This window comes from Dendropsophus ebraccatus, chromosome 1 (genome assembly GCF_027789765.1).
Source record: "Dendropsophus ebraccatus isolate aDenEbr1 chromosome 1, aDenEbr1.pat, whole genome shotgun sequence".
NCBI lineage: Eukaryota > Metazoa > Chordata > Amphibia > Anura > Hylidae > Dendropsophus > Dendropsophus ebraccatus.
The window spans coordinates 106,970,002-106,997,952 of record NC_091454.1 but is presented as its reverse complement, the minus strand read 5'-3'; the positions used below and the strand labels follow the sequence as shown (position 1 = coordinate 106,997,952).

General features: G+C 43.2%; 1 protein-coding gene across 3 annotated transcripts in view; it reads right to left on the bottom strand.

Moving 5' to 3' along the window:
• Positions 1–27,728, bottom strand: part of KCND2 (potassium voltage-gated channel subfamily D member 2) — a 287,947-nt gene extending 260,219 nt beyond the window's left edge. For all 3 annotated transcript variants that reach the window (XM_069976521.1, XM_069976529.1, XM_069976536.1), the window contains exon 1: positions 26,594–27,728. In XM_069976521.1, coding sequence (XP_069832622.1) covers positions 26,594–27,708 — 1,115 coding nt within the window. In that variant the 5' untranslated portion in view covers positions 27,709–27,728. The remainder of the gene's footprint in view (positions 1–26,593) is intronic.
• Between the last annotated feature and the right edge of the window lie 223 nt (positions 27,729–27,951).

The window sequence follows — 27,951 nt, the reverse complement described above, 5'->3', positions numbered from 1 at the left end:
ACAAATTTTCTAATGATTTTTTTAACGATTTACTTGTCTAAATGCTGATCATTATAAAAAAACAAATTGCTGCTTCAAAATTGTTAAACGATCGATTAGACGAATTATCTCTTTGTGTAAATGCAGCATTAGCAAATATACTCTGTTACCTAAAGGTGTCAAGCCTTGAGGGCCTATTTCTAATATTGTTTTTCTATAAGAAACATACTAGTCTATACCTTAAAAACAGTCACCCACAATAGGGTCTCAAAGAAGACATGCCTTCTACAATACAGCAATAACCAAATTCTTTTAGACTGGGTTCTACGTGGCCCACAATAGGGTCTCAAAGAAAACATGCCTTCTACAATACAGCAATAACCAAATTCTAATTTTAGACTGAGCTCTATGTGGTAAAATATGTCAACATATACTGCAGTGCACCTACATCAGGCCAATTCCCTTGAATGGACCAAACATAGTCTACTAGTGGCGATGTTCAATTTATTTTCTAAAAGTGTACTTGTATTTGGTGGGACCCAAATGTGTGGACCACTGCACTTTTGAGTCCTGACACTCCCTTCACTGGCAGACCACCATATATGTCAACCATATTTGGTCATAACAATCCTTGAAATCCTCGTCTGTAACACAAACAGCTATGTTTAGAGTGAAAATTACTTTTTTTTTTGGTTAGGAACACATCCTAAGAAACGTGACAGATACCAAGGAGCACATTACAACATCTACATTTATGTAAATGTATCCAATAGATGATGAATTCCAACTGCATATAAGGAATAATGTTATTCATCAGCTGCAAATGTTTTCTTGTGCAAGAAGAAATTTCTATACAAACAACCTGGGAAATCTGTAATGCATTTTCACCCAAAATTCTGCTCCATTTGCAAATTAAAGTTTATCAGCAAAAATCCTGTAGTTCCTGCAGTTACCTGGAATGCTCTTTTAAGCAAGTGTGCCAAAAATCTCCATACTTGATTTGTTTAAAGAGGATGTACCACCCGGTACATCCTCTTTAACCTGAACCCATGGATCGATCAGTGCCGGCATGCGGAGACCGGTGCCGCGGTCTGTTTTTCAGACCGCCGCCCGGTTCCCGTGCACGGTGCAGTTCGATCCAGCGGTACCGGATGGTGCTGAAGCACTGAAGGTCGGCTGGGCCGCCCCCAGTGGGAGGGAATTCCCTCCCCTGTATGACGCAGCTCCATTAATTTTAAGCGAGCTGCGTCATACAGGGGGGGGGGGGGAATTCCCTCCCACTGGGGGTGGCCCGGCCGACCTCCAGTGCTTCAGCACCGGCCGGTACTGCTGGATCGAACGGCGCCGTGCATGGGAACCGGGCGGCGGTCCGAAAAACAGACCGCGGCCCCGGCTTCATCGTGCCGTCGCTGATCGATCCATGGGTTTAGGTTAAAGAGGATGTACCGGGTGGTACATCCTCTTTAACGTTTAGATTTGTCTTTGTCTGGCCTAAGCCAGTGAGCACACATTAGTGGAGCCAAGCGAGCACTCCAAAAGCATTTGGTAGAAATGAAAAGCCATCACCAGTAGATTTTAAAGGGGTTGGCCACTTTATAGTAAAATAGTTCAGTGTACAGTATTAGTAAGTGTACTCACTGTATATACTGACAGCAGCTCCCTGTGTACCTCATAGAGCTAATATCAGACTCCCCTCCTCCAGGCTGTGCTGCCCTGCTCTGTGGTGTTTTGGTCCATAAGATTGCTTACATGGAGGATCATGTGACCATGCCCCGCCCCCCCAGTGTCCACCACTGAGCCTGTATATGTGTATGGAAGACACAGTGGACAGGGCATGGTCACATGCTCCTCCATGTCGGCCATTTTATGGACAGAAAAAACAGCAGGACAGCACAGCCTGGAGGAGGAGAGTCTGATTGTAGCTCTATGAGGTACACAGGGAGCTGCTGTCAGTATATACAGTGAGTACACTTACTAATACTGTACACTGACATACTTTACTATAAAGTGGCCAACCCCTTTAAGCAACATTGGCTAACTGGGTCCTGGGTCTAATCACTGCTCTTTTCCCCTATTGTACTGGATTGATTTGCATGTTACAATAAATGTTTAAAAAGCACAGGTGATAACACAATTGTAATATGGTGAATATATGTGAGCGATTGTGTAATTGTATTACAGAGTCCAGTGGTATGACTATAAAAAAGACTAAATCATACATCATTCAAGTCTCTTTGATATCACATGCAACAGCAAGGCAACTCTCAGATGGGTAGCTTAAGCTATACAGTGAGGAAAATGTTCTCTCTGAAGCTTAAACATCCTCTGCAGTATCAATATGGTAAATAAAAGTTGTGTGCATCTTGAATGTTTGATAGATTCTTCCCTCTGGGTTTTTTACCTTGCAAGATTCATTTTTTATTGTGCATATAAATATTGCACAGGTAATGCTGGGTTTAGGCTTTAACAGTAATAATAGATTTTACTGTGAATCCACACCCCCCTGAAGTAAGCACACACATTTAACACCTGAAAGCTGAACATTTGTAAGCAAATAATAAAGCAATGTGAAATTATAATATTTTGGTTTATCATAGTCACAGGTTTAAAAAGATAGGTATCAAGATAATTAAAGTGGGTAAACAGCTTTACCACTAAATATATAAAAAAAAAATAATTAAAACAGGTCATAATGGAAAGATTGGCATTTCTCCTCTTTTCAAATCTATTCCTGGTTTTGGCTTCAATAATCTATCAGATAAATCTCTCTGTGTAAACACACCATTACTCCTATGTCCTTAACACCTTCGGGATGGGGCTGATTTTGGCTTTCAGAAACAAAGTCCATTTTTTAAATCCGTCTTATTTAATGCGGTTATAGCTATGTGATGCTACAACTTACCTTACTGATTCTGAGATGGTCCCACCATGGGGACTTCACTGTGGTATTGCTTTATTACAGGGATATTACACTGCAGTGCTTATCTGCACTGTAATGCAATGTGTCTGTTATAAGCATAGCCTAAACAGCCTCCATAGCTATGACACAGGAGGCCTCAGGGAAGTCTCCTGGTGTCATAGTAACCTTGGGGCCTGTCCTTTCACTCTGCACAGCCCTGATGGGGAATGGTGCTGCATTCGCACTGATCGCAGCACCTACAGGGTTAACTACCGAGATCTGGGCTTGGCCCAGGTCTCGGCAGTTGCGGCGGGTGTTAAGCTATCATTGACAGCCAGGCAGATCCTGAGTAGAGATGAGCGAACCTGAGGAAAATGAGGAATCAGATGCAGAGATTTCTGGTTCGTACGAACCAGAAATGCGGCAGGTTCGCTCATCTCTAATCCTGAGCCTGTGTCATCCCAGTCACGTACCAGCACGTCCATCTACCGAAACGGCATGCAGATTACGACATGCCGGTGCGCGATTATGCGGGAAGGGGTTAATGCTTGTCACACATGCAGAGATTTGTGCACGTACTCTATACTGTATATATAAGCTCTTCACAGGACCCAGAATAATGAAATTAGAGAAACTAAGCAATTTCATAACCATGTTTCCTATGAAAGAGGTACTCCTGTTCTCAGCAATACAACATTAATACAAAGCGGTTACAAAAAGTTATATAACTTTGTAATAGCTTTGTGTAACTGAAGTTGCCTCTCTCTCCTGCTCCAGACCCATTTTCTTACCCACCAAAAGTTCAGTTTTCACTCATTATAGTTTGACTAGAATCCCCTTACGTTTTCGTTGGCGCATCACTTAATTTATGCATGATGGAACAGAATGGTGACTTTTAGTTCTTCTGAAAGCTACATGCAACTCTTAACTGTTATACTGTATCTCCCTGGCTGACGCTGCTCACACTCTCAGCAACATCATCAGCCACTGATCTCTGTTCCCATGCTCATTGCAGCAATCCGGTTTCGAGGCACGGAGCAGGCGTCTTTAGTGAACAATATAGTGACATTTACCATTTTGATGAAAAAAGGAATTGATGTAATAAATGAAATGCCCCTGCATTACTGTCGGTGTTCTATGTTTTCGGTGACAGCAGCAGTGCACAGATGCAGCTAGGGGAAAGGTCAGGAACTTGGCATGGGGGGATACAGAGTAGTTGTATGAGCAAGTTGTTTACTTGGGGAGGAGGGGAGGGGATTAAGTCAAAGGGTGGTAACATGGGTGGGTACTATAGATACAGTTTAGCCCATTTGCGGACATATGTTACCTAGAGACAGATAGTAGGAATATTAGTAATATACACAAAGAAAAATTGTTGGACTAACAAACAACATTCAGTCAGTCATGAATGTCATGGAGCCCTGTTGCCAATTGAATGCCATTCGTTTACATGTCTGCATGTGTGATGGGGTAATGCCATGTTTAGTTCTATTCAGTTAGCCAATAGATGCATTATACCAGACTAATCAGTGGGATATACCAGCAGATGGGGGTTATCGTATAAGAAAGGTATGTGAGCAGAATTTGTATTAAGGGTGCCTTCACACCTACGGGATCCAGTCCAATTCATTTATATAGAGCACATACTCGCAGCGGGATAGACATCCCGCTTTGATTATGTGCTTTAAGCCCCTGTTGTCGTAGCCCCGCCCCACACGCAGCCCAGCCCCTGCATGTCAGGCTCCCGACTCCCATCGGTCCCGCTCAGCCAATCAGCACCACTGTTTGGCTGAGCGGGACCGATGGGAGCCGGGAGCCTGACACGCAGCCGCATCGCCAGAGCAGGTAATGTATGCTCTCGGCGGCGGGGCTGCGGGCAACAGGGAGTTAAAGCACATACTCAAAGCGGGATGAGATCTGCTGCGGATCCGGTAGGTGTGAAGGCACCCTAAATGTATATAAGAAAAGTGTATGCTTTACTATTCTTTAAAACAACAAAGAACTATAAAAGTGGAAATACCCTGTAATGGCTGTCTGTACTAGTTGAATAAGACAGAAAACAGGGAAATTCCATCTGTCTTCTGAAATGTACAGTGTAAAAGCCTTGGCAAGACATGCAGTACACTGTGTACAGATAGGATGGACAGCTATCAGGTTGCAGTTTCAATCAAATCTGGTAAAAGATAAGGATACATTACAATGTAGATATATGTCCCTGCATGTATACATAGGTTTTAAATGTGTGCAAAATGTCAGACAGCAGAAGGCACTGCATGGACCCTGTGCTCTACATACAGGCTAAAATTCTCATTCAAGACTGATATATGAGAGCAACAGATTCCTACTGCCAATATAAAGTATTTACAGTCCAAGAAATAGGTGTAGAAAACTGCCCAGCCCTACCATTAATTTATTAAACCCATGAAAATCAGTCAATATGTTAATTGTCATGTTTTGTCATAACATTATGGGGGACATTTACTAAGGAGTCTAATGTGTTCGGATATTCTCAAAAAGTCTCAAAAAAAGTGTCATACAAATTCACCTGGTACTGACCAGACGTAGACCTGCACCCAATTTGTGTAAACTTTTGAGTAAAAACTCAAAGCAGGCAGATAAAAAAAAAGTTGCATCTAAAAAATATTTGCATGTCAAATACTGGTTCATAAATAGAACTTAGACCAAAAATGGGTGAAAAACACAATTAATCAACCAAAAATAGGTGCAAAGCCCTTGATAAATTTCCCCTTATGTGCTGTAAATAAAAAAATTTAGCTTTCATTTTAACTAGCGGATCAATAGAATAGAGGTCAAATGTTTGCTAATATAGTAGATTGACAGTGAACATGCTCAATCTACACTCTATTCACTCTATGGTTCTATTCACACTGAGTAAAACAGGTGGAATTCCTCACGGAGACCCTGCCATAGGCTCCGCTCGGAATCCCGCCTGCCAGAGTGCGTTAATGCGATGCCTTGTGCACCTCCCCTTAAAGAATTGACAAGTCAATTCTTTGAGCAGAGAGTGGACACACTGAGGCAGGCGGGATTCTGAGTGGAGTCTACGGCGGGGTCTCCGTGCGGAATTCCATCTGTTTTACTCAGTCTGAACAGACCCTATGGGACTTTACCAACAACTGAGCCAGGGAACGTTTGGAAGTACCATCGACAGTGAACAAAGCAGTGGCTGAGCATGTAAGCTATTGCTTCATTATATCTGTGGGCATTTGACCGCCATTCTCATGACCAATAGGGGTCCAAGTAGTCAGATCTCCATCAGCTATTCAGCTTTTAATCTCAGAATAATCCCTGTAAGTGGTTAAAAGCAGGTCAATGTTTTTTAACCAGGCGACGTGTTTCTTACATAAACTGTAATCTCTAGAGAATATTTTTCAGTCTTCTGTGAAAATCAATAGATTATGTCATTATTGTCTCATATTGATGTTGCTACCCTTTGTCTGATGATTTATCTCTATTCAAAAGATGAAACAGTTTTGAGAAAAACTGAACAGTTCTAATTTATGTCGCCGTGTTAATTGTAGACCTCTACTGACACTTCACCAATACGAACTGTTACTTGAAAGGTTATGGCAAAGCTCATAAAACCACAATTTAATTAAAGTTTCCATTAAAAAGCCTCAGCTACTAAGCAAAAAGTCCCCTTTTTATATGAACTTTAAATTATGTCCAAAGCATCAATGTGTTGATGTAGCAGATGTCCGTGAACACCAGTCTTTTACTGTTACAAAAACCAATGAAACATTAATTAATGATACTGCATTTCAAAGGCCATATTCAATTTAGAAGAGTGCTCTTTTCAGGTATCAGGTGAGGAATACTAGGTGACACCTGGGAGCAGGTGCTGTCGTGCAAACTCCAAACAAAAAACATTTTTAAAGCGTGCTTTGTGGAATTTAACAGACACCTGAAATTGTTCCAGCAGATGGAGGACCTTGCACTCTATTGTTGCACCATAAATCTTGGATACACTTATAGAAACATTAAATACATCACCCCTCGCCACAAATACAAAGCCTGACACATAAATTCATCTTATTGCCTTTTTTATTTATTTAGGAGCTATTCTATGTAGTCATAGAGGCTAAATGCAGTAACTGTCTATTGTTGTTAAAATTTTGTATGCATTTTATTTGGTAGGGGATATATTTCACTCAAACTCATAAATGTTGATTGTTGTTTTGTAGAGTGTATGTTTTATTAGAATAAAAAATAAAAAATCATCATGTTCCCCATTGACAGACGAGTACTAATGTCAACATTTTTTTTTTTTTTTAAATCCGGACATTTTACAGTCCTGATTTTATTTTACAATTGGATTTGTTTCAAAAAATTAATAAAAGTGATGATTGTGACTTTTTAATAAATGTACTATGGCATTTGCAATAGATATATATTTATTTATTTTTTTATTTTATTTTTTTTTTACTTTTTATTTTTACAGTGTATCACTATGTCTGGATTATTAAACCCATCTTTAATTAGGTAGCACAGCTTCATGATAGCCCATCAGCCCCCTGCAATTGCAGTACAGGAAGCCCAATGAGGTCACTCCATGTCTCCATGTCCAGCCACTGGAATGATACTGCATGTAGCATCTAAAGGTTTAAATGGTCAGGCTGTTAACTCCGATTCAAGCTGTTGCAGTAGAGTGTCAGCTGCTGTCAATGGGTTCAGCACATGGGTTCAGAGTCTGTGCCATCACAGTGCTGTACATGTAGAGCAGATTTGCCAAGTCCTTGGCAGCAACTTTAAATAGATACTGTGCATGTGCACCAGGGGGTTAAAAACAAAAGTTGAATCATGGCCATAACAGAAAGAAAAAAAAAACTATTTAAATAGTAATCAAATTAGTTTTTAGTACTTTTCTTCTCTAGATATAAAGAGAATGCCATATGGCAATGAGTAGAAGGGGGTTCTGTTTTGCATATATTTTCTTTGATGTTTAGCAGCAATGGTCTCCGACAGGTCATGGAAAACTAAGCCTTTATTCAGTGTGTGAATTATGCATACTGTATATCTGGCCACAATGATAGAGGAGCAGGCATCTATCACTTCTGAGCAGAATGTCCCAATTACAGGACACTGCCATATCAAATGCCAGAAGTCAGGTCTATCAGCTTGACACCTATGTGAGGATCATCTACCCTCTTACACAGACGTACTGGTGTCAAATAGCATTGGACCAAGATACACGACTGTATTAGTTTATTATTAGCTGTCGGGGAAACCATTTAATGGAATTCCATGGCAGGACTCCAATCTTCAAAACTAAGGGTCCAATTTGAGGTTCTTTATTTGGAAATGAAAAGGTGGTTATTTTATTCACACTGAGGTGAGGCTAGGGTGATAGGCCTTGCATACAAAACAGGATGGGGACATTATGGGACAAGGTTCATAAATCTGACAAGATATCAGTATCTTATATCCAAGTTGTAGTAATAGAGGACGTACAAATACTAGACTCAAATCATAACCCAATTTAAACTCCTTAAAAGCACTCCAAAACTGAGCAATAGACATGAGTGAACTTGACAAAAGTTACATGCCTTGGTCATGATCTGACAGTGGGATGTAAAAGATTAAACTACCCAGAGTGGAGGATTTTCTAAGATGGGAGCCCCGCTGTTATATTGTGTGATACTTGGAAGCAGGGTTCAAATTCCAGCTGACTGTTATTCAATCAGGGATGAGGATGCAAGTTAGAACGAGGAGGCATTACAGCCCTGAGCATTTGAGGATCTTAGAAACACCTCCTAGACATTTTGCACCAGAAAATAAGAACACTTTTGTACATTATGAAAGTACAGGTGAGTTTATAACTGATACCATGTGCCTCTATGACCTAACAGCTATATAATAGTGTCAGCAGTATGGAACGTGAATTGCAGCTGATAGAACGGGTCTGATCTCAACATCCTGGTAATGGAATGAAATGCCTACTTATCAGTTCAAGGACCGCAGTAAAAGCCTCCACAACCAGTGATTGGCTGAGGGGGCATTTCTTGTATAGTGTGATAGGACCAGGGAGTGGTCATTAGCAGAAACCTTGTATCAAAAAGGTGAAAAAAGAAAATTAAGATTGAGATGGGTGTTGCAAGAAGCCCATTAACAAAGAGTAATTTAGGAATGGTTAAAGGGAATTATTTGACAGCATATACACACAAAAAACTGGCCTCCTTCCTGCAAAAGCTAGTACTGCAATATAGTGCGTCACCTTAAGTATTTAAGATTCTCCCTAGCAATGCAAATTTTAATAAGAAAAATACAGTTCACTAAGCTCCCACTATTAGTTCCCTAGTCATGTATGCTGGATTATGCACAAAAGCCGCCTGTGCCATAGGTCACGCTGCCGCTAACAAACTTTTTAAGTGAAACATAAAAACAAATTCCAAAGTCTTGCTGTCATTAGTTCCACATCAGAGACTTACGGGCTTAGAGAGAAAGAAGTGCTGATAATAACACAAATTTCATCTGCTATTAACAAATCATTATTTGTTCTTTAGTTTATTACATGGCTATTTGGTTCACGGATGACTCACTATGAATACAGATTCTGCACAGCTGGGCTTTACCATGAAGACTCCACAATGAAATTTACAGCACCTTGCAATTAATGTTTTTATAAGACATAATTACTATATAGATTTTCTATGGATTAGATAACAATGCTACAATGTGTTCTACTAAAAGGATGAATAAAACCATTCTAGATATGAGCAAGTGCAATAAACTGTTTACTGCTAACATAGTTTACATACATACAGAGACAGTATCAATTCACAAAGGCTCTGTTGTGGTGGATTACTACTTTTAGTAAAGTTGGGTACAATCAGACATCATAATAGGAAGCCCATTTCAATCTTTACTATGGTCAACCTTCTTCTATGTAAAATCCCCAATAAAAAAAAAGGTAGAGCAGCAACTCACTAAAAACCTCTTAAAATCACAGTTAATTCAAGATCATATCTTCCATAGTATAAAACATGTACAACACTGACAGTTTGGACAAACGCCAGTGAAACCATGTGGCCATGAGGTCTGATGAAGCCCACTAAGCTGGTGTGAAACAGCTGTAACCCCATGGTTCCACTAGCGTCTGTCCAAATTGTCCACATTGTCCAAGTTTTATACTATGGAAGATATGCTTCTGAAAAAAATGGGATTTTAAGACGACTTTGGTCAGTTGTTGCTCTTACTTTTTATTGGTGATTTTGCACAGACTTTTTTTTAGTGAGCATTGCACCAACTATAATTCATTACTACTTTAATGTATGTCTCTGAAAAAGGTTAAGAGGACCACAAGTAATGCAGACTTCAATTTTCACATTTTTATTTGGGCTTCTTCTATGCAAGTAACTTCCGAGAGGTCTTGGGCAGTGATCTGTTTAAAGGGGTTATCCAGCAAAATCTTTTTCTTTCAAATCAACTGTTTTCAGAAAGTTACACAGATTTGTAATGTATTTTTATTTAAAAGCCTCAAGCCTTCATATACTTATCAGCTGCTGTATGTCCTGCAGGAAATGTTGTTTTCTTTTCAGTCTGACACTGTGCTCCCTGCTGCCACCTCTGTCCGAGACAGGAACTGTCCAGAGCAGTAGCAAATCCCCATAGAAAACATCTACTGCTCTGAATAGTTCCTGTCTCGGACAGAGATGTCAGCAGAGAGCACTATGTCAGAAGTAAATTACAAATCTATATAACTTTCTGAAACCAGTTGATTTGAAAGAATTTTTTTGCTGGATAACGCCTTAATATCTACATCCAGTCATCTTTGGCTGGAAAAAGGGGTAGTGGTAGTGTTCTAGGTGAGACACTGGTTCAATGCCAGTTTTCATAGTGGTCAAGGGCAATCCATATCTAGTGATCAACTGATCACTTACCTCTCCAGGTCCAATCATTGTCCTTGTTCTCTCTGTGCACTGATAGGAGATGCACAGGGAGGGTTGCAGATGGAATTGTATGGCCACACAGTTCTCTCTATAATTAGGTACTGCATGGGATGAGATGGTTTTCTAAACAAGACTTTTCAGCTGAGCAGCTACGCTGCCATGCAGTTTGAAGGGAACAGGGTGTACATGTTTCCTTGTGATTTGTAGGAGCTGCCATGTCACACAAGTTATTCAGCAAAACATGTTTGTATGCCACTATTATTCCAACTTGTAAAAGCTAAAGCTTTGTCTTGCACTAAGTGCAAGTGCTCAAATTTCAGTATAGCACTAACCCTGAAGATAATACTACCTGTGCAGGTATTCTTTTCCTTAAAACAGTGACTGTCTCAGAGATTGATAGCTCGGGTTTCTGTTAATCGAAGGAACTGCTGTTAGCAAACACTGAGTGTCCAGTTGCTTATGACCACTGGGTCAATGTGGTAATTACACAGATATTGCTAATTTTGGGTCACTGGAAGGTAACAGAAGGTGAAATTATTCAGTGAGTGTTCAATACAAGATGTTGTTAGTTTTTAGGATGTAATGCATAAGAAGAAATACAGGGGCCGAATGCAATGCCTTTTGTGCTAAACAGCTTTTATATGATGGATCTAAACAGACAGTTGATAGACCTGCACAGGTAAACAGAGGTGCAGGAGTTATATAACACATAGCCTGCATCAAGGAGTGAGTTATATTCCAAAAGACAACATACAGTGGTGCTTTGGATTACGAGCATAATTCATTCTGGGACCCTGCTTATAATCCAAATCACTTTGTCTATGCAGACAATTGGTTCCACACCCCAAAAATGTTTTTTATTTTTTATTCTGAATAACATGTAAAACAAATGGAAAACATTTAGAAACCGCTAAATTTACCATATTTTAAGTTACTGTACAGTAATAGAGAGGATGGGAAACACAAGGGCTGACAGAGACTGCAGGGAGCATGAAGGAATGACCAGGACATACTGTATGGGGGCACATACATGAAGCACTCTCTGTCCGGGGAGAGAGGGGTGTAACGCCCGGAGTAGTGGATCCACTGGACCGGCACCAGCGATGGCACAAACCTCACCAGGGAGCGGAGTCTAAGGGGCCGCTGGTTTTCACCAGAGCCCGCCGCAAGGCGGGATGGACTTGCTGCGGCAGGCGACCCCCAGGTCGCTACCCCTGGCTTGGTTGCTGGTGTCGGCAGGCGAGGCGTGGCTGGAGATGGCACAGGCAATAGTCTGCAGATGAGAGAGCACGTGACAAGCTGGACACAGGAACAGGTGGAGTGACAGGGGAACAGGAACCAGGAACAGGAACTAGGGACCAGGTAACGGACAGGACTCAGGAACAGGGACTAGGGACCAGGTAACGGACAGGACACAGGAACAACAGGGAGCTGGGCCAAACGCTATGGGAAGCATGTAGAGGCTCCAACACAGGGTACAGGGCATGCTGGGATTTATAGGGGAGTGATTGGTGCAACTACCAATTGGGAGCGCACTGCCCCTTTAAATCTGAGACAGCCGGCGCGCGCGCGCCCTAGGAGGCGGGGACGCGCGCGCCGGCCGGCACAGCGAGAGACAGGAGCGTGGAGAGGTGAGGCGCCCCCCGGGGCCGAACGTGTAGCAGCGCCGGGTCCCTGCACCGGGACCCCGGCAGCTGCATAAGATGGGAGGAGGTCGCGGCGGCGGCCCGGAGCATGGGACGCCGCCGCGGCCGTGACAGTACCCCCCCCCTTTGGCCTCCTCCTCTTTCTAACCTGCAGATGGCACAGGAAGCCACAAAGTCTTTGACATCTTGAAACAGACTAGGCCACCAGTAGTGGCGAGAGATCCGTTGGCCGGTCTTACGGACTCCAGGGTGCCCGGCCTCCAACGAGGAATGACCCCACTTCAAAATACCTCTTCGAAGCGCAGGGTGAACATGAGTCTTTCCGGGAGGTACTCTCTGAAGCGAGGAGGTGACGACTGGTGCTAGGCGATCAGGCGGTAAAACATGGCAAGGGACTGTGGGTCTGTGGACGAGGACCTTCTGTAAGTTCTCCCGGTGGTGAGAGGACACGACCTTAGTCTTGGGTACGGAGAGAGGGTACACCTCGGCAGAGAAGGCATCCGCCGAGTCTTGGTCTTCTGCCGGTAGGTCGGGTAGAGGCTTGGCTGGGACAGGAAACGACATAGTACACTTGGTCTGAGGTGACCTGAGACACTGGTTGGAACAGTCCTGACCCCAACTGAGAATCTCCCCGGTTCTCCAGTCCAGTTGAGGGGCATGTTCTTGCAGCCACGGGAGTCCCAGGAGGACCGCGGGGGAAGAATGGGGCAGGACGTAGAAGGATATCTCTTCTTGATGTAAAGGACCCACCTGGAGGACTAAAGGTGCGGTCTGGTAGTACACACGGTCGGTAAGAATTTCGCCTGTGACCGAGGAGATAGACAGGGACCTGGCTAGTCGGGTCACGGGTAGCCGCCATCTTTGGACCAATGTTGCCGCAATAAAACTGCCTGCTGACCCAGAATCGAGGAAGGCAGTAGTCTGATGATTTCGTCCTGAGAGAGTCCGGATGGAAACTGGCATAGACAGACTTGGAATGGTGGCATTCACACCTAGGGACACCTGTCCCACCGGACCTAGGTGCGAGCATTTTCCGGATGTTTGGGGACGTAGGGGACATCCCAGCCGGAAGTGATCGGAACCACCGCAATAGAGACAGAGATTCTGCTCCAGGCGCCGGATTCTTTCATCAGGCGTCAGGTGAGCCCGTTCCACCTGCATAGGAATCTCAGGAGAGGGTTGGGACATCGAAAGGTCAGGATTCTGGAAAACCGGCGCCAGCTGGGGATGGCGACGGGAACGGGTTAGTAAATGTTCATGCCGAACCTCCTCCTCCCTCTCCGAAAAACGAGTATCAACTCGGGTGGCCAGTAGAATGAGTTCGTTCAGGGAGGTAGGCAGGTCTCGGGCAGCGAGCACGTCTCTCACACGACTAGACAGGCCCTTCTTGAAGGTGGCCAATAGGGCGGCCTCGTTCCAGTCCAATTCGGCTGCCAGGGTGCGGAACTGGATGGCGTAGTCACCAACAGAGGAGCTGCCTTGAGAGAGGTTGAGGAGAGCAGTCTCGGCTGAAGAAGCACGGGCAGGTTCCTCAAAGACGGAGCGAAACTCGAATAGGAAGGCCCGGAGATTGGCAGCAACTGGATCATCACGGTCCCACAGTGGCGTGGCCCAGGCCAGGGCTCTACCTTCTAATAGGCTGATGATGAAAGCCACTTTAGAGCGCTCGGTGGAAAACTGACTACTCAAAAGTTCAATGTGCATGGTGCACTGAGTCAAGAATCCTCTGCACAACTTAGAGTCCCCAGAGTACTTGCTTGGGAGGGCCAGTCGGAGTGAAGAAGAAGCGTCAGGAGGTGGTGTGCGCTGGGCAGTAGTCTGCTGCTGTAAGGCGGCAGTGAGTTGCTGGATCTGCTGTGACTGCTTCTGGATTTGTTGCGCCTGCTGAGTGACCACTCTGGCGACATCACGGAGATCAGGCACCTCGCCGGGATCCATGGTTGGAGCCTACTGTAACGCCCGGAGTAGTGGATCCACTGGACCGGCACCAGCGATGGCACAAACCTCACCAGGGAGCGGAGTCTAAGGGGCCGCTGGTTTTCACCAGAGCCCGCCGCAAGGCGGGATGGACTTGCTGCGGCAGGCGACCCCCAGGTCGCTACCCCTGGCTTGGTTGCTGGTGTCGGCAGGCGAGGCGTGGCTGGAGATGGCACAGGCAATAGTCTGCAGATGAGAGAGCACGTGACAAGCTGGACACAGGAACAGGTGGAGTGACAGGGGAACAGGAACCAGGAACAGGAACTAGGGACCAGGTAACGGACAGGACTCAGGAACAGGGACTAGGGACCAGGTAACGGACAGGACACAGGAACAACAGGGAGCTGGGCCAAACGCTATGGGAAGCATGTAGAGGCTCCAACACAGGGTACAGGGCATGCTGGGATTTATAGGGGAGTGATTGGTGCAACTACCAATTGGGAGCGCACTGCCCCTTTAAATCTGAGACAGCCGGCGCGCGCGCGCCCTAGGAGGCGGGGACGCGCGCGCCGGCCGGCACAGCGAGAGACAGGAGCGTGGAGAGGTGAGGCGCCCCCCGGGGCCGAACGTGTAGCAGCGCCGGGTCCCTGCACCGGGACCCCGGCAGCTGCATAAGATGGGAGGAGGTCGCGGCGGCGGCCCGGAGCATGGGACGCCGCCGCGGCCGTGACAAGGGGTTACAGCTATGAAGAGATTACCTCCACAGTCCTGTCCCCTGATGCAAGCCCCAGCCTGAAGTGGCTCTGCCAGGATTTGGAAGGTGAGGGAGACTTTCTGGGTCACATTATAGTACAGGGCTGTAGACCCCGCTGTGCCTGTACATCTTTTATCATAACCTGCACAATGCTTCCAGTATCTTTGAAAAGCCCTATTCACATGTTTTCAATATACGGTCCATGCACAGACTTGTATACTGCGGACCAGACCTCAGAACTCCAAGCATTATCATTGTGAAAGAGTTAAATCTTCATGCTACTGTACTGACAAGATTTAATAGTTTATTCACACGTCTATATCACAGTTGAATAGATCTCTATTAACAAGGGGAATGGTACAAACTATTTTATCATTATATTCAAAAAAAATGTTTAAAAGGTATAACAGGGGACAGGCAAAATGCAGAGAAAAGATTTTCTAGCATTGTTTTTATATGTAATACAAATATGTACAAAAACCTACAGGTCAGGGGTGCTGATACTGACATTTAAAGTGAACCAGATTTCATTTCTGTCACCTTTACCATTTGCTTAGATCTATAGCGACAAGGTTACTTGTTTTAAATGTCTATTTAATGGCCCGACCTTGGCACTTACACTGTGTTGTGCTGTCTCCAATTTTCATAGGGCAAAACTAACACACAGTATGCAGCATATTATAGCAAACAAAATTATTTTTTGCATTGTCATTATAAGGCAATACAATAAATTATTTTTCTTTCTAGAAAAAAAAATCCCTGAAGAACTGCTGGTAGAATAACACATTGTAGCAAATGTCACATGAGCTTTGCCATCTATAGTCACGATAGTAAACTGTCAATTAAAGCAGAATCACTAGACAGGTACTGTAGTGACTGTGACTGATGCGGCCATGTACTAATACCTTTGCATAGCCCCAGATCAGAAGAATACAAAATATTAAAGCAACACTTAAAACATCCCTTTATTTTATTGTTATAGCCACAATATGAGCAGTGTAAAGTTGTAGTTTATCTGTCTGTAACAGAAGACACTGAGGAAGACTGCTGGCCTGCTACAACTTAAAAATTAAAATCCTAGAAAGCACAATGATTGTGGTTAAGTGTGGTTGTGCTACCTGAAACCTCCATGGAAGCCGAGGTCTTTACCTCTTCACCCAAACAAGCATGGCAGCTGATATCACGGCAGTGGCAGACAGACAAGCACCTGATTTCTGTTTACTCTGCTCACTTCTACTGTGTCCCCCAGCTGCATGCTGATCAGTTTCCACGCATTTTGCTGCTCCACTGGTGCTTACAATTACAACACTGCAGCTTTTATTACTTCATGCTAGACAGGAGGTAGGCTGATACAGCCTGATTCATTTTAGTCTGCTACCCATTTCATTTAGAAGTACAACATTTCTCATGCCATCATGCTAAATACTGTAGCCGTGCATGGTATCTGTTTTCCCTGACATAAATTCACTAGCAGGTTTTCTATGTACTTATTCGAATAACAGGAGTTACCAACTGCATCGCTGCCTTTGTTTTGCTCTATGTCTCAAAATTTTGTCTGTTGGATTGTACGGGTGAAAAGAGAATATATATGCTGTAGACTATACTTCTGAATGTATTTTGATGCAAAACTATATCCCTGGCAGTTTCAAGTAACTTTATTTTGTTTGGTATTCTCATTCTCTTACTACTACTACTACTACACTTTATTTACAGTGCATTTTCCTTTGCATATATACATCTTATAATTGGCACATCTGCCATTTTTACAGAGTAGATAAAGCTAAGTACAGAAAATAGACTTTACCTATTAGGCTATTTTCTCCACACAGTATTTTTGTTTAACCAAAACCAGGAGTGAATTGAAAACACAGACTATGTTCACACACTGTTGAAATTTAGTGAATGGCCGCCATTGGTACATAATGTCCATTATTTCAAAACAATGCCCTTTGTTTTAAAATAAATGGCAGCCATTCACTATATTTCAACAATGTGTGAACATAGTCTGTGTTTTCAGTCCACTCCTGGTTTTAGCCTAATGCTGCGTTTACACGGAAAGATTATCGTGCGAATTTGCACGATAACGATCGAATTCGAACGATAATCGTACATGTAAACGCAGCGAACGATCAAGCGACGAGCGAGAAATCGTTCATTTTGATCTTACATGTTCTAAAATCGACGTTTGCTAAAAATTTGCAGATCGCTCCGTGTAAACAGTCATTCACTGATTTTTCCTATGTGCGAGATAGGCTTAAGCGATTGCAAAATGATTGCAAAACAAATTTGCCGTATGATATATCGTTCCTAAACACTGATCATTATAAAAAAAAATTGTTACTTCGAAATCGTTAATCGTACGATCGGCGAATTATCGTTCAGTGTAAACGCAGCATAACAGCCTAAGGGGGTAAGGGGGTAGTCACTCCTTCCACAATTATGGTCTGTGCAAAGACAACGATAACATGCTATGGACTGGAATTCATACTCCTAGCATCATCATGAATGATGTCAGTAGCTCCAAAACAGTTTAAATATTTGTGCTACTGTATTGGCACAGTTGCGTAGAAGCGTCGAAGTCTATTCCACAACACAATGTCCGTATATATGGACAGTGCACGGAATGTGTGAGTGACCCCTAAAGTGCACTTATCTGATCAGGAGCCTCATGGAAACCTTATAGGGGTAGTGCGGCGCTAAGAAATTATTCACAGAATAACACACATTACAAAGTTATACAACTTTGTAATGTATGTTATGTCTGTGAATTGCCGCCTTCCCGTGTCCCACCACCCCTGCACGTGTACCCGGAAGTGTGGTGCATTATAAATTACCTGATCCGTGTCGCGCATGTCCGCCATCTTGTGCCAGGACGTCATCTTCGGCCGGCCAAACCGCTCTGACCGTCCCTAATGCCGGCTGCCTTCTGCAGCGTCATCAGCCGCTCAGCCGCGATTGGCTGAGCACAGTTATGCTCAGCCAACATTTTCATCTACTTCCTGAGACAGCACTACTTTTGAATTCAGTTTGTGCGTGGTATTGCAGCTCAGCTTCCACTGGAGTGAATGAAGCTTAATTGTAACACCGCACACAACCTGTGTGGTGCTGTTTTTTGAAGAAAAAAAAAAACCACACAAAAATATGTCATGACAATCCTTTAAAATGATTTTGATCTAATTGCCTTTTCTACAGAATAAAAAAAATGTTCTCTGTAGACATGAATACTTCTTTATGTTTAAATAAAATTATTTCCCTTTGTGCCACGTTTTATACTACCTAGTTATGCAGATTTAATCAGCAGTCGGTTTTAAGCACATTGATTTAGTCACCTAAATCATGCATTAAAGAAGTAATACCGGCAGTAAATGATCATTACAAAGGCTGTAAATTACGGTACACTGTTCTATTTCAGCACCATGGACAGTAGCTGTAATTACTCCGATGCACTCCATGCTACACTCGCACAAGGCACACTCATGTTTATTACCTAATCACCTCTCTATCCCATAACAATATGTGAAGTGTGTATGTGGGTAGATTTATGGCAAACTTTAAAGCGGACCTGTCAGCATGATTCTGGTGTATAAACAAAGACCATGGGGGAGATTTATCAAACATGGTGTCAAGTGAAACTGGCTCAGTTGCCCCTAGCAACCAATCAGATTCCACCTTTCATTCCTCACAGACTCTTTGGAAAGTGAAAGGTGGAATCTGATTGGTTGCTAGGGGCAACTGAGCCAGTTTCACTTTACACCATGTTTGATAAATCTCCCCCCATAGCTTTTTAGGGACCCTGACCCTAAATCTGTGCATACTACTTTTTTCCTATTTATTATTTTTTTTTATAATTTACCCCTCTAGTACCAAGATATCATGCTTAATTAAAATGCAAATTAGCATCCCTTGGTCTGCAGAAGCCCAGAATAGGTCATCCCATCCACAGGTTAGCAAAGGCTTTTGGGTCGCTTGTCACCTCATTCAGAACTTTTATTGCCAAACACTAGCCTGTATTGTCACCTCCGCTTCTCACATAAAACTCACATGCAAGTGCTGTGGAACAGGGTGGTTCATGTGCAGTAATAAGAGATGAGTGATACAGGATCATAAAACCTATGCAGCCATATACAGTAGTTCGTTTATACACCAAAAACCTATTGAGAGGTCCACTTTAATTTTAGCTTGGAATAGTAATTATTCAAATGATTTGATTTTGCCTAGCCCTATATAAAATTCATCACAATATGCTCTTGTGCATCTTATACTGAAATCTGTTCCAATGCACTACACCCCTCGCACTGGCTCTGTTAGTGACCACACTATCACATACATATGAATCCCGGAGAAAACAAACAGTCTGCCGCCTGCCTCATTACATGACTATCTACAGAGATATTCGCTCTAAAAGCTTTTATGGTTTAAGAGTTTATGGGGATTGAATTTTCAGGCACATTCACCTTAAACAAATCTTAGGTGCATTTACAGAAAGCAGCGCATGGGGCTATATAAATCCATCCATAATTCTACAAAAGCTTTATAATTCTATTGAAGTACCCCAGCTAGAAAACTCTAACAGGCCAAATGGACAATGTGTTTTGCATTTTAATCTTTGCCACATCCAGAAACACATCGTTTCCACCAATGTTGGTGGGTTCCTATCTTAGAACGTTTGTTTGTGTGGCGCCATGACTCTACATTATTTTTTTTCTCCTCTCAAAGCTGAAGGGAGCACTGAACGTTATGGATCACTGACAAAGTCTTTTCTAGCTTCTGTAAATATATATTTATAACATGCCTGCTTTTCCCTATACAATTGGCATTGTGGGATCCATACTCTCCTTTAGACTTGCAATATTTGAGTGACATTTCCAAAACATACAAAACAGAGTTAAATAGTAATTCAAGGAATTATATTTAGGCAACTATTCCTCGATTAGCATGAGCAAACAGACTCACAAGGCAGATAGTTTTACATTACTGTACAGTGAAACATAAAATCAACTGAATTGATACGAGTTGTAAAAAATTCTCGGAATATGTTGGTTGCTGCATGTAAAGTTGCACTAGGTAAAGTCTACTGGCAAACACTACACATCACTGCATTTTCAGACCTACAGCTATAATGGAAATCAATGATTGGTGTTTCCCAAAGGGGGCAATACAGTTTCCTGGATTGATCCAGGAACGCACTGGTACCCCTGAAAAAAAGTTTGTACGTTTCATCTATTGTACTGAAATGGTAATGATCCCTTTATTTTTGACATAAAAAAATACAAGTTCTAACTAGTTTCTCAACTCTGCCAAAAGATCTTAATGAGCGAGTGCTTGCGTGTCATATTTTGTCTGGACGTCAAGCACAAATCAGCAGGTACATGCGCGTTTAATACTAAAAAAAAAAGTTAAAAATAGATGTATGGCATCTAATTTAGCTTGTTTCTGAATTTTATTACAAGCAGTTAAAGTGTCACTGTCGTGAAATTTTTTTTTTGCAGAAATCAATAGTCCAGGCGATTTTAAGAAACTTTGTAATTGGGTTTATTATCCGAAAAATGCATTTTTATCATGAAAAAGCAGTTTGAAGCTCTCCCCCCTGTCTTCATTGTTCTCCTATGGAGAGAGCTAAAGAAAAGACCAAAACAGGACAACAAAGAGTTCATCTACAAATCCCTCACCCGTTATCTCTTCTGACCATCACCAGTGACCTGTCTGAGCTCAGATTACAGCTGTCACCCAGCTCCATGCCTGTAATACTCTGTTATCTGCTTTCTGCTGCCGGCTAACTCCCTCCTTCCTCCTCCCCCCTCCCCTCTCCCTAGAGCAGACAGGGTACGACTCCTGCAACAAGTCACAATTTTCAGATTTTTTGGAGTGGATGAAAAAGAGGAAGGAGGGGGGGGACCTGGGAAAAGGCTTTTTACATGCAGATAATGGCAGATTTGGCTAATAAACCCAATTACAAAGTTTCTTAAAATCGCCTGGACTATTGATTTCTGCAAAAAAAAAAAAAAAAAAAAAATACGACAGTGACTCTTTAACAAATGGTACTAATACACCATTGGCTGCCTCGCCAATGCTCCCAATGCCTCCAGGTTCTCCCCCAAGGAGTGCCAATTAGACCAATCACTAACTGAGGAGGGACACCCCTGCGGCCAATGATTGTTTCTACAGGAATTTGTATTAAATGGGTACTCCAGAGATTTCTTTTTTGCCAATGCATTGCTTTGAGTTGTATTACGCAACCATGTCCATTGAGTTGCAGCAGTGAGTTCCCAATCTCCAGCTCTGATCACAAGCTGCTGAATACAAATCAAGCAGCTCAATACAAATCAGGGTCTCATTTTCCCCCCTGTTTTATATATATCTTATTACAGTACCTAGGGCAAGGGGGGGGGGGAGGCTGCCTGACACTATAGCACAGCAAGCAGTAATTACCACCACTGCTCGCTGTGAAGAGGCCACAGTGTTCTGCTATAGTGTTGGACAGCACCTCTCCCTCGTTATTCAGTACAAGATGGGAATATGACCCTGCTCTATACAACGATATGTGCCTGTGTTGCCCCTTATGCTGCCATCAAAGGAAGTGGTTAAATAACAAAGGATACACTGCTTCATTAAACCTATATTACTTAGTAATATAACTTTAATAAATAAATGTATTAGCAGAAAAAAAGCTTAACTTTCTGGAATACCCCTTTAAAATCTGTGTGTTTGTGTATATATGTGCAGTAGAAATATGTATGGGTGCAGCAGAGCTGTGTGTATATATAATGGCCCAGCTTTATCAAGCTAAAACTCTCAGTGTGTGTGTTTTTTCCACAGAAACTAAATCACAGCTCAGGTATCAATTTACCAGCTTGTTAAGATATTAAACCAGAGCTCTGATTGATTGTGTGAATTACAGGCAGCTTGATAAATCTGTATGTGCAGGTCTGCTGTACGTGTATAAGTTGTGTGATGAGCTGTGTATGTGTGGGCAGGACATACAGTAGGTAGAAATACAGATATATAAGAGAATTTGTTGCTGCATACTTCTGTTTGCATTTGGGGGGGGGAATTTTTTTTCTTCTGAAAGGCCAAAGTAAAGGCCCTTTTGCATGGGCCGATTATTGACAATGAGCACTCCTAGAAGCTGATGATTGGTCCGTGTAATGGTGCGTTTACACATAACGATAATTGGCCCGATCGTACGATTAACGATGTCGGAGTAACGATTATTTTTTCATAACGAGCAGTGTTTAGACGGTACGATATATCATACGGAAAATTCGTTGTGCGATCGTTTTGCGAACGCTTAAGCCTATCTCACACATTGGTTAAATTGGCGAACGACTGTTCACACGGAACGATTTGCGATTTTTTTGCAAACGACGATTTGATAACATGTTGAAAGATCAAAATGCGCGATGTATCGTTCGTCGTATGATCGTTCGCTGCGTTTACACGTACGATTAGCGTTCGATTTCGTTCGATATTGTTATCGCGCAAATTCGTACGATAATCGTTACGTGTAAACGCAGCATAAGGGTATGTGCACACTAAAGATGAGCTGAGGATTTCAAGCGAATTTCAAGCCTGTCCCATAGGCTCCATTCTATCCTCAAATTGTCAATTCTTTGGGTGGACTGTGGAATCTGCCTGAGCAAAGAATGGAGCCTATGAGACAGGCAGAACTTCAAGTGGGGGTGCATGGCGGAATACACTTGAAATTCTCAGCTCGGAATTTGTAGTGTGCACACACCCTAATGGTGTGTTTACACAAAGAGATTTATCTGACAGATTTTGAAAGCCAAAACTAGGAATGGATCTGAAAAGAGGAGAAATCTCAGTCTTTCCTTTATGACCTGTTCCCTGAATATAGTCTGTTCCTGGTTTTGGCTTCAAAAATCTGTCATAGAAATCTTTCTGTGTAAACGCACCCTTACACAGACCAATTATCAGTTTCTAGGAGCACTCTTTGTCTATAATCAGCCTCTGCAAAAGGCAGAAGAAAGCCAGCTGCTCGGTTAATCGTGGCATAGTAGAGGCACTGCAAACTAGCATTAATCTCAAGGATTGGCGCTCATTTGTAGCCGGAGACGACCGAAAATTGTTTAATGCAAAGTCATTTAATTGTAAGAGTATCGTAGGTTGGCAGATCTAGGCAGATGTACCCAATCTTTTATCAGTAACCAAAAAGTAATTAAAGTGGTTACCAAGCACTACAAAAACATGGCCACTTTTGCACCACTCTTGTCTCCAATTTGGATGGGGTTTGAAACTCTGTTCCATTAAAGGGAACCTGTCACCCCCCGTACCGGGGTGACAGGCTCCCGACCCCCCGTTAGAGACCCCTATACTTACCTCATCCCGCCGGGTCCCGCTTCTGGATTCGGTCGGGTCCCGGAGATCTCAGCCGCTGCAGCCCGGCGCGCGCGCTGAGAGATGAGTCCAACACCCATAGAGAATGACAGGAGAGTCCAGCGCTCCGTCATTCTCTATGAGCGTTGGACTCATCTGTCAGCGCGCGCGCCGGGCTGCAGCGGCTGAGATCTCCGGGACCCGACCGAATCCAGAAGCGGGACCCGGCGGGATGAGGTAAGTATAGGGGTCTCTAACGGGGGGTCGGGAGCCTGTCACCCCGGCACGGGGGGTGACAGGTTCCCTTTAAAGTGGTTATCCAGCGCTACAAAAACATGGCCACTTTTCCCCCTACTGTTGTCTCCAGTTCAGGTGCGGTTTGCAATTAAGCTCCATTTACTTCAATGGAACCGAGTTTCAAAACCCCACCCAAACTGGAGACAACAGTAGGGGGAAAGTGGCCATGTTTTTGTAGCGCTGGATAACTCCTTTAAAGTAAATGGATCTTAATTGCAAACCACACCAGAACTGGAGACAAGAGTGGCACAAAAGTGGCCATGTTTTTGTAGCGCTGGATAACCCCTTTAACTCTTGGCTGGTCTGCAACCATTGGGATCCTCTAAGATTCTAGGAGCAGGTCTTGGTTCCTATTGTTAGGGAAGATGTTGCAGTAAAAAGAAACATGAAAAAAGCAGAACAGCCAAGTGAACAGGTGTTCTAGTTACTTTACTATCCTCAGTGAAATGTGGCCCCATGTGCAGACAGTCTCCATTCAAGTAAAACAGTCAGGTTGCCCTTACACGGTGCAGTACTGCATGAAAACCGCAAGCTGTTTTTAATTTCACAGTATAGTTGATTTAATAAATGTCACATTTATTGATAAAACAATTCTTGTAAAGCTTTATAAAACCAAAAAGGAACACAAAAAGGAGTATAAGCAACTTGTCTTTTTATTATCTAATTCATGAGACACACCTGAGAACTGCACCATGTTAGAGCACACTCAGCAAGCAAACCCTCTGTGGTGTCTGATTCTGCATTTGGAGTACCTTCTTCCATTTATCTCCTTCATTTGTTAACCTACAGATATCAAGAGCGGGCAAGGAATGGTGGAACACAAGACTGGTAGATCAGAATTCACTTTACTTGTAGTCTGTAACCATAGAGACACATTGATCTCAAATAGAACCTGTTGACAAAAGGATTGTTAGCCCCCCACACAGGATGGCAAATCTATGGTTTGCTTAGTGCTTTGTTTCTCCCCCCACACCCAAATTTCCCCTAGGATAAACTCACCTGGAAATCCCCTTCTCCGATTTATCAGTCTTGGCTAACAACAGGAAACTGATTTTTTCGTCCGAGTCTGTAGAGATTTCTTTAGTCCATCTGTGGTGGACACCACCCGCCGCCAGGGGCAAATACAGACTGCATAGAGCCCCTGTGCAACAAATGTGCTTGGGACCACCCACTTATCAGCCCAGATTGAGCACAGATTTTCATGAATACGTGGCAAGAAAACCTAAAACTTTTACCACAAAACTATATATGTCTACTCAGCTCTTCCTGGTCTACAACATCCTACTGCATTTTCAATTTGATAAGACAGAGCAGCAATGAAAAACAGAGCCTGTGGACAGGTATGGCATTGTGTCTGGAAGAAAGACACTTCTAATCCTGGACAATCCCTTTAAAATACATGCAAAGATGATTTATTTTCTGTTTACATGGACTGGAGCAAAACAAAAACATAGTTGCAAAACTGCACATCCCTTTTATGTTAAAAGGGTACTCCAGAAGGGAAAAAGCGCTTTCAGATCACCCAGTGTCAGAAGGTTATATGGATTTGTAAATTACTTTCATTAAAAAAAAAGGTGGAGTTTCCTTTTCAGTCTGACAATGTGCTTTCTGCTGCCCCCTATGACTATTACAGGAACTGTACAAGGAGATATCAAATCTCAATAGAAAACCTCTCCAGCTCTGGACAGTTCCTGACATGGACAGAGGTGACAGCAGAGAGCACCATATCAGACTGGAAAGAATAAACCACTTCCTGCTAAACATACAAGTACTGGAAGGCTTGAGGTTTTTTTTTTTTTTTAAAGAAGTACTTTACAAATCTGTATAACTAAATTTTTTCTCTAGAGTACCACCTGAAGAAACAACTTTTCATGTTTCACATGTAGAACTTGTACGGAATGATAACTGCATATTTTACCTAGAGTTGTCTGTTATAAGAGTATAAAATTACAAAGCGGCACAACATCACACATCCAAAATCTCCAGTAGTTGTGAGAACCCAGGGAGATATATATCCATCTATATATATAATTTTTTTCCCACACACACACCCCACAATGTATTAGTTTAGGTATATAAATCTGTACATGCATACAGTATATGATTTCTATATAGGACTAAGTTTACCAGTATCTGTGGGTGGCATGTACAAGGTAAACAACTGATGCTAAATATACTACAAGTTAATCTAGCATCTACCAAGAGATGCGAAGAAGCAGATTACAGTATATCTAAACACTGTGGGTTTCATTGCATATCAGAAAGGTCAGCTTGGAATAGAGCTGGCTGCAGATATGATCGCCCTCCATACAGGTAAATGGGATGTATGGGTAAAGTCAGCATACCATGAAATGTATTCAGCAGAAGACGTCAAGTCTTCAATCTATACACCTTGTATACACTACCAAGAGCTCTATCGTGTTCAGTATACATGTCCAGTCAACAAGTGAGACCTCGAGAAGTTTATGGTGAACATTAAGAGTTACGGGTTAGATCCCAGCGGACTGTCTGCAGACCACATTTACAGTGCTGTTCTATGGAAATAAGAAAGAGTAAATCTTGACCTACTTCAAATGTCACAACATGATAAATCTGTAAGACATGCCACTAAACTTTATCCTCCTCCGCTACATAAAGAGCCCCAGCGGGCTTAACTACTTGTGCGTGCCTGTTCTACTTTACTTACTATATATACTGAGCTATATCATAAGAAATCACATACGTGGAGCTTCAGATCACGGCAGAATGGACCACAGAGATGCACAATATAGTATGTGCCATGCGAAGTGACAAGATGTGCCAATGTACAATGTATAGACAATAGAAGGAAAAGCTGCTGAGCGCACTCATGACTTACCCCAGTGTTGTCATGGTCACAATGGTGTACCAAAACGCAGCGGGTATACTAGTGAATTTGCTGTTTAGGGAACCCTTCTCCGCATAAAACATTACGGTGGCAAAGATGATGATGGCCATAGTAAGGGAGAATAGTAGAAAGCCCAATTCCGAGGCACAGCTCTTAAGGGTATAGCCCAAGATCCGCAGGCCCTGTGAGTGGCGGGAAAACTTAAAAATCCGAAAAACCCGGAACACCCTCAACGTAACAAAAGCACCACTTACGTCCTCGTTGTTTGTCATGACTAGACCTATGTAGTAGGGCATGATGGCCACCACATCAATGATGCTCATTACACTTCGTACAAACCGATATCGACTGGGCGCAGCCACCAATCGCATTAGGTATTCCACAGTGAAGATCATGACGCATGCTGTATCCAGACAGAAAAAGGCCATAGCATAACGCTCCCCACAGGGCAACTCCCTCATGGATCCTGGGAATGTACCGCAGGGTACAGTCTCCACCACATTGGCGATCACAGACACTGCAATAAAGAAACCAGTTACATAGTAGAATACTAAAGCAAGTGTACTGGTGTGGGGGTTCTCAAAGGCTCGCCACATCTTCTGCCTGGCTGACATGGGAGGCAAGGGCCCCTCTGCTGTGCTCTCGCTGTCCGCATCGTCCAGTAACCTCTCCATGTTCTCCCTTCTTCTGTCTTTGTATTCCTCATAACAGCAGTCCCCAACTATTTCTGGGATAATACCAAAGAAGGCCAGTTCTTCGTCATATGCCGCAATACATTCATGGCGTGGGTAGTGAAGCCGTCCTGTGCGGTAAAAGTTCAGAATGTGACGGAAAATGTCTGGGTCCCTATCAAAAAAGTATTCTCCCGTATCCTGGTTAAAGAAAAAGTCTCTTTCTGTGCTGCCCAGCAGAGTATCCGGGTATCGCTCTAGTGTGTTCTTCCAGGTTTGGAAGCGGGTACCGCTGACGTTTAATACAATCAAGGAGTCCTGAGACCTTCTTTTTTCACCTCTAGGTGGAGGGGGCATAGGACCTGAGGCCACTGGCATCCAGCCAATGGCAGCTGCCCGCGCAAAGGGTAGCCATGCTGCCACCCCTGCTGCCATGTTCTAGTAGTTGGCGTATAGTGAGGATGGTAAAAGAAGCTCAGTGTTCACCAAGCTGAAAAGAAGTTCTTCTGAAAGGGTGTTCTTGTGAATGGTGCCAGTGCAGCAATCTCCATCCACATGGGTCACAGGGCAGCAGTGTTCAGCCTCTGCAGAGGGCACCGGAGGGTCCAGGTATGCAGCCTGCCAGGGACTAGCACACAACACGTGCTATGGCAGCTCCATCACACAGCCAGTGCCATC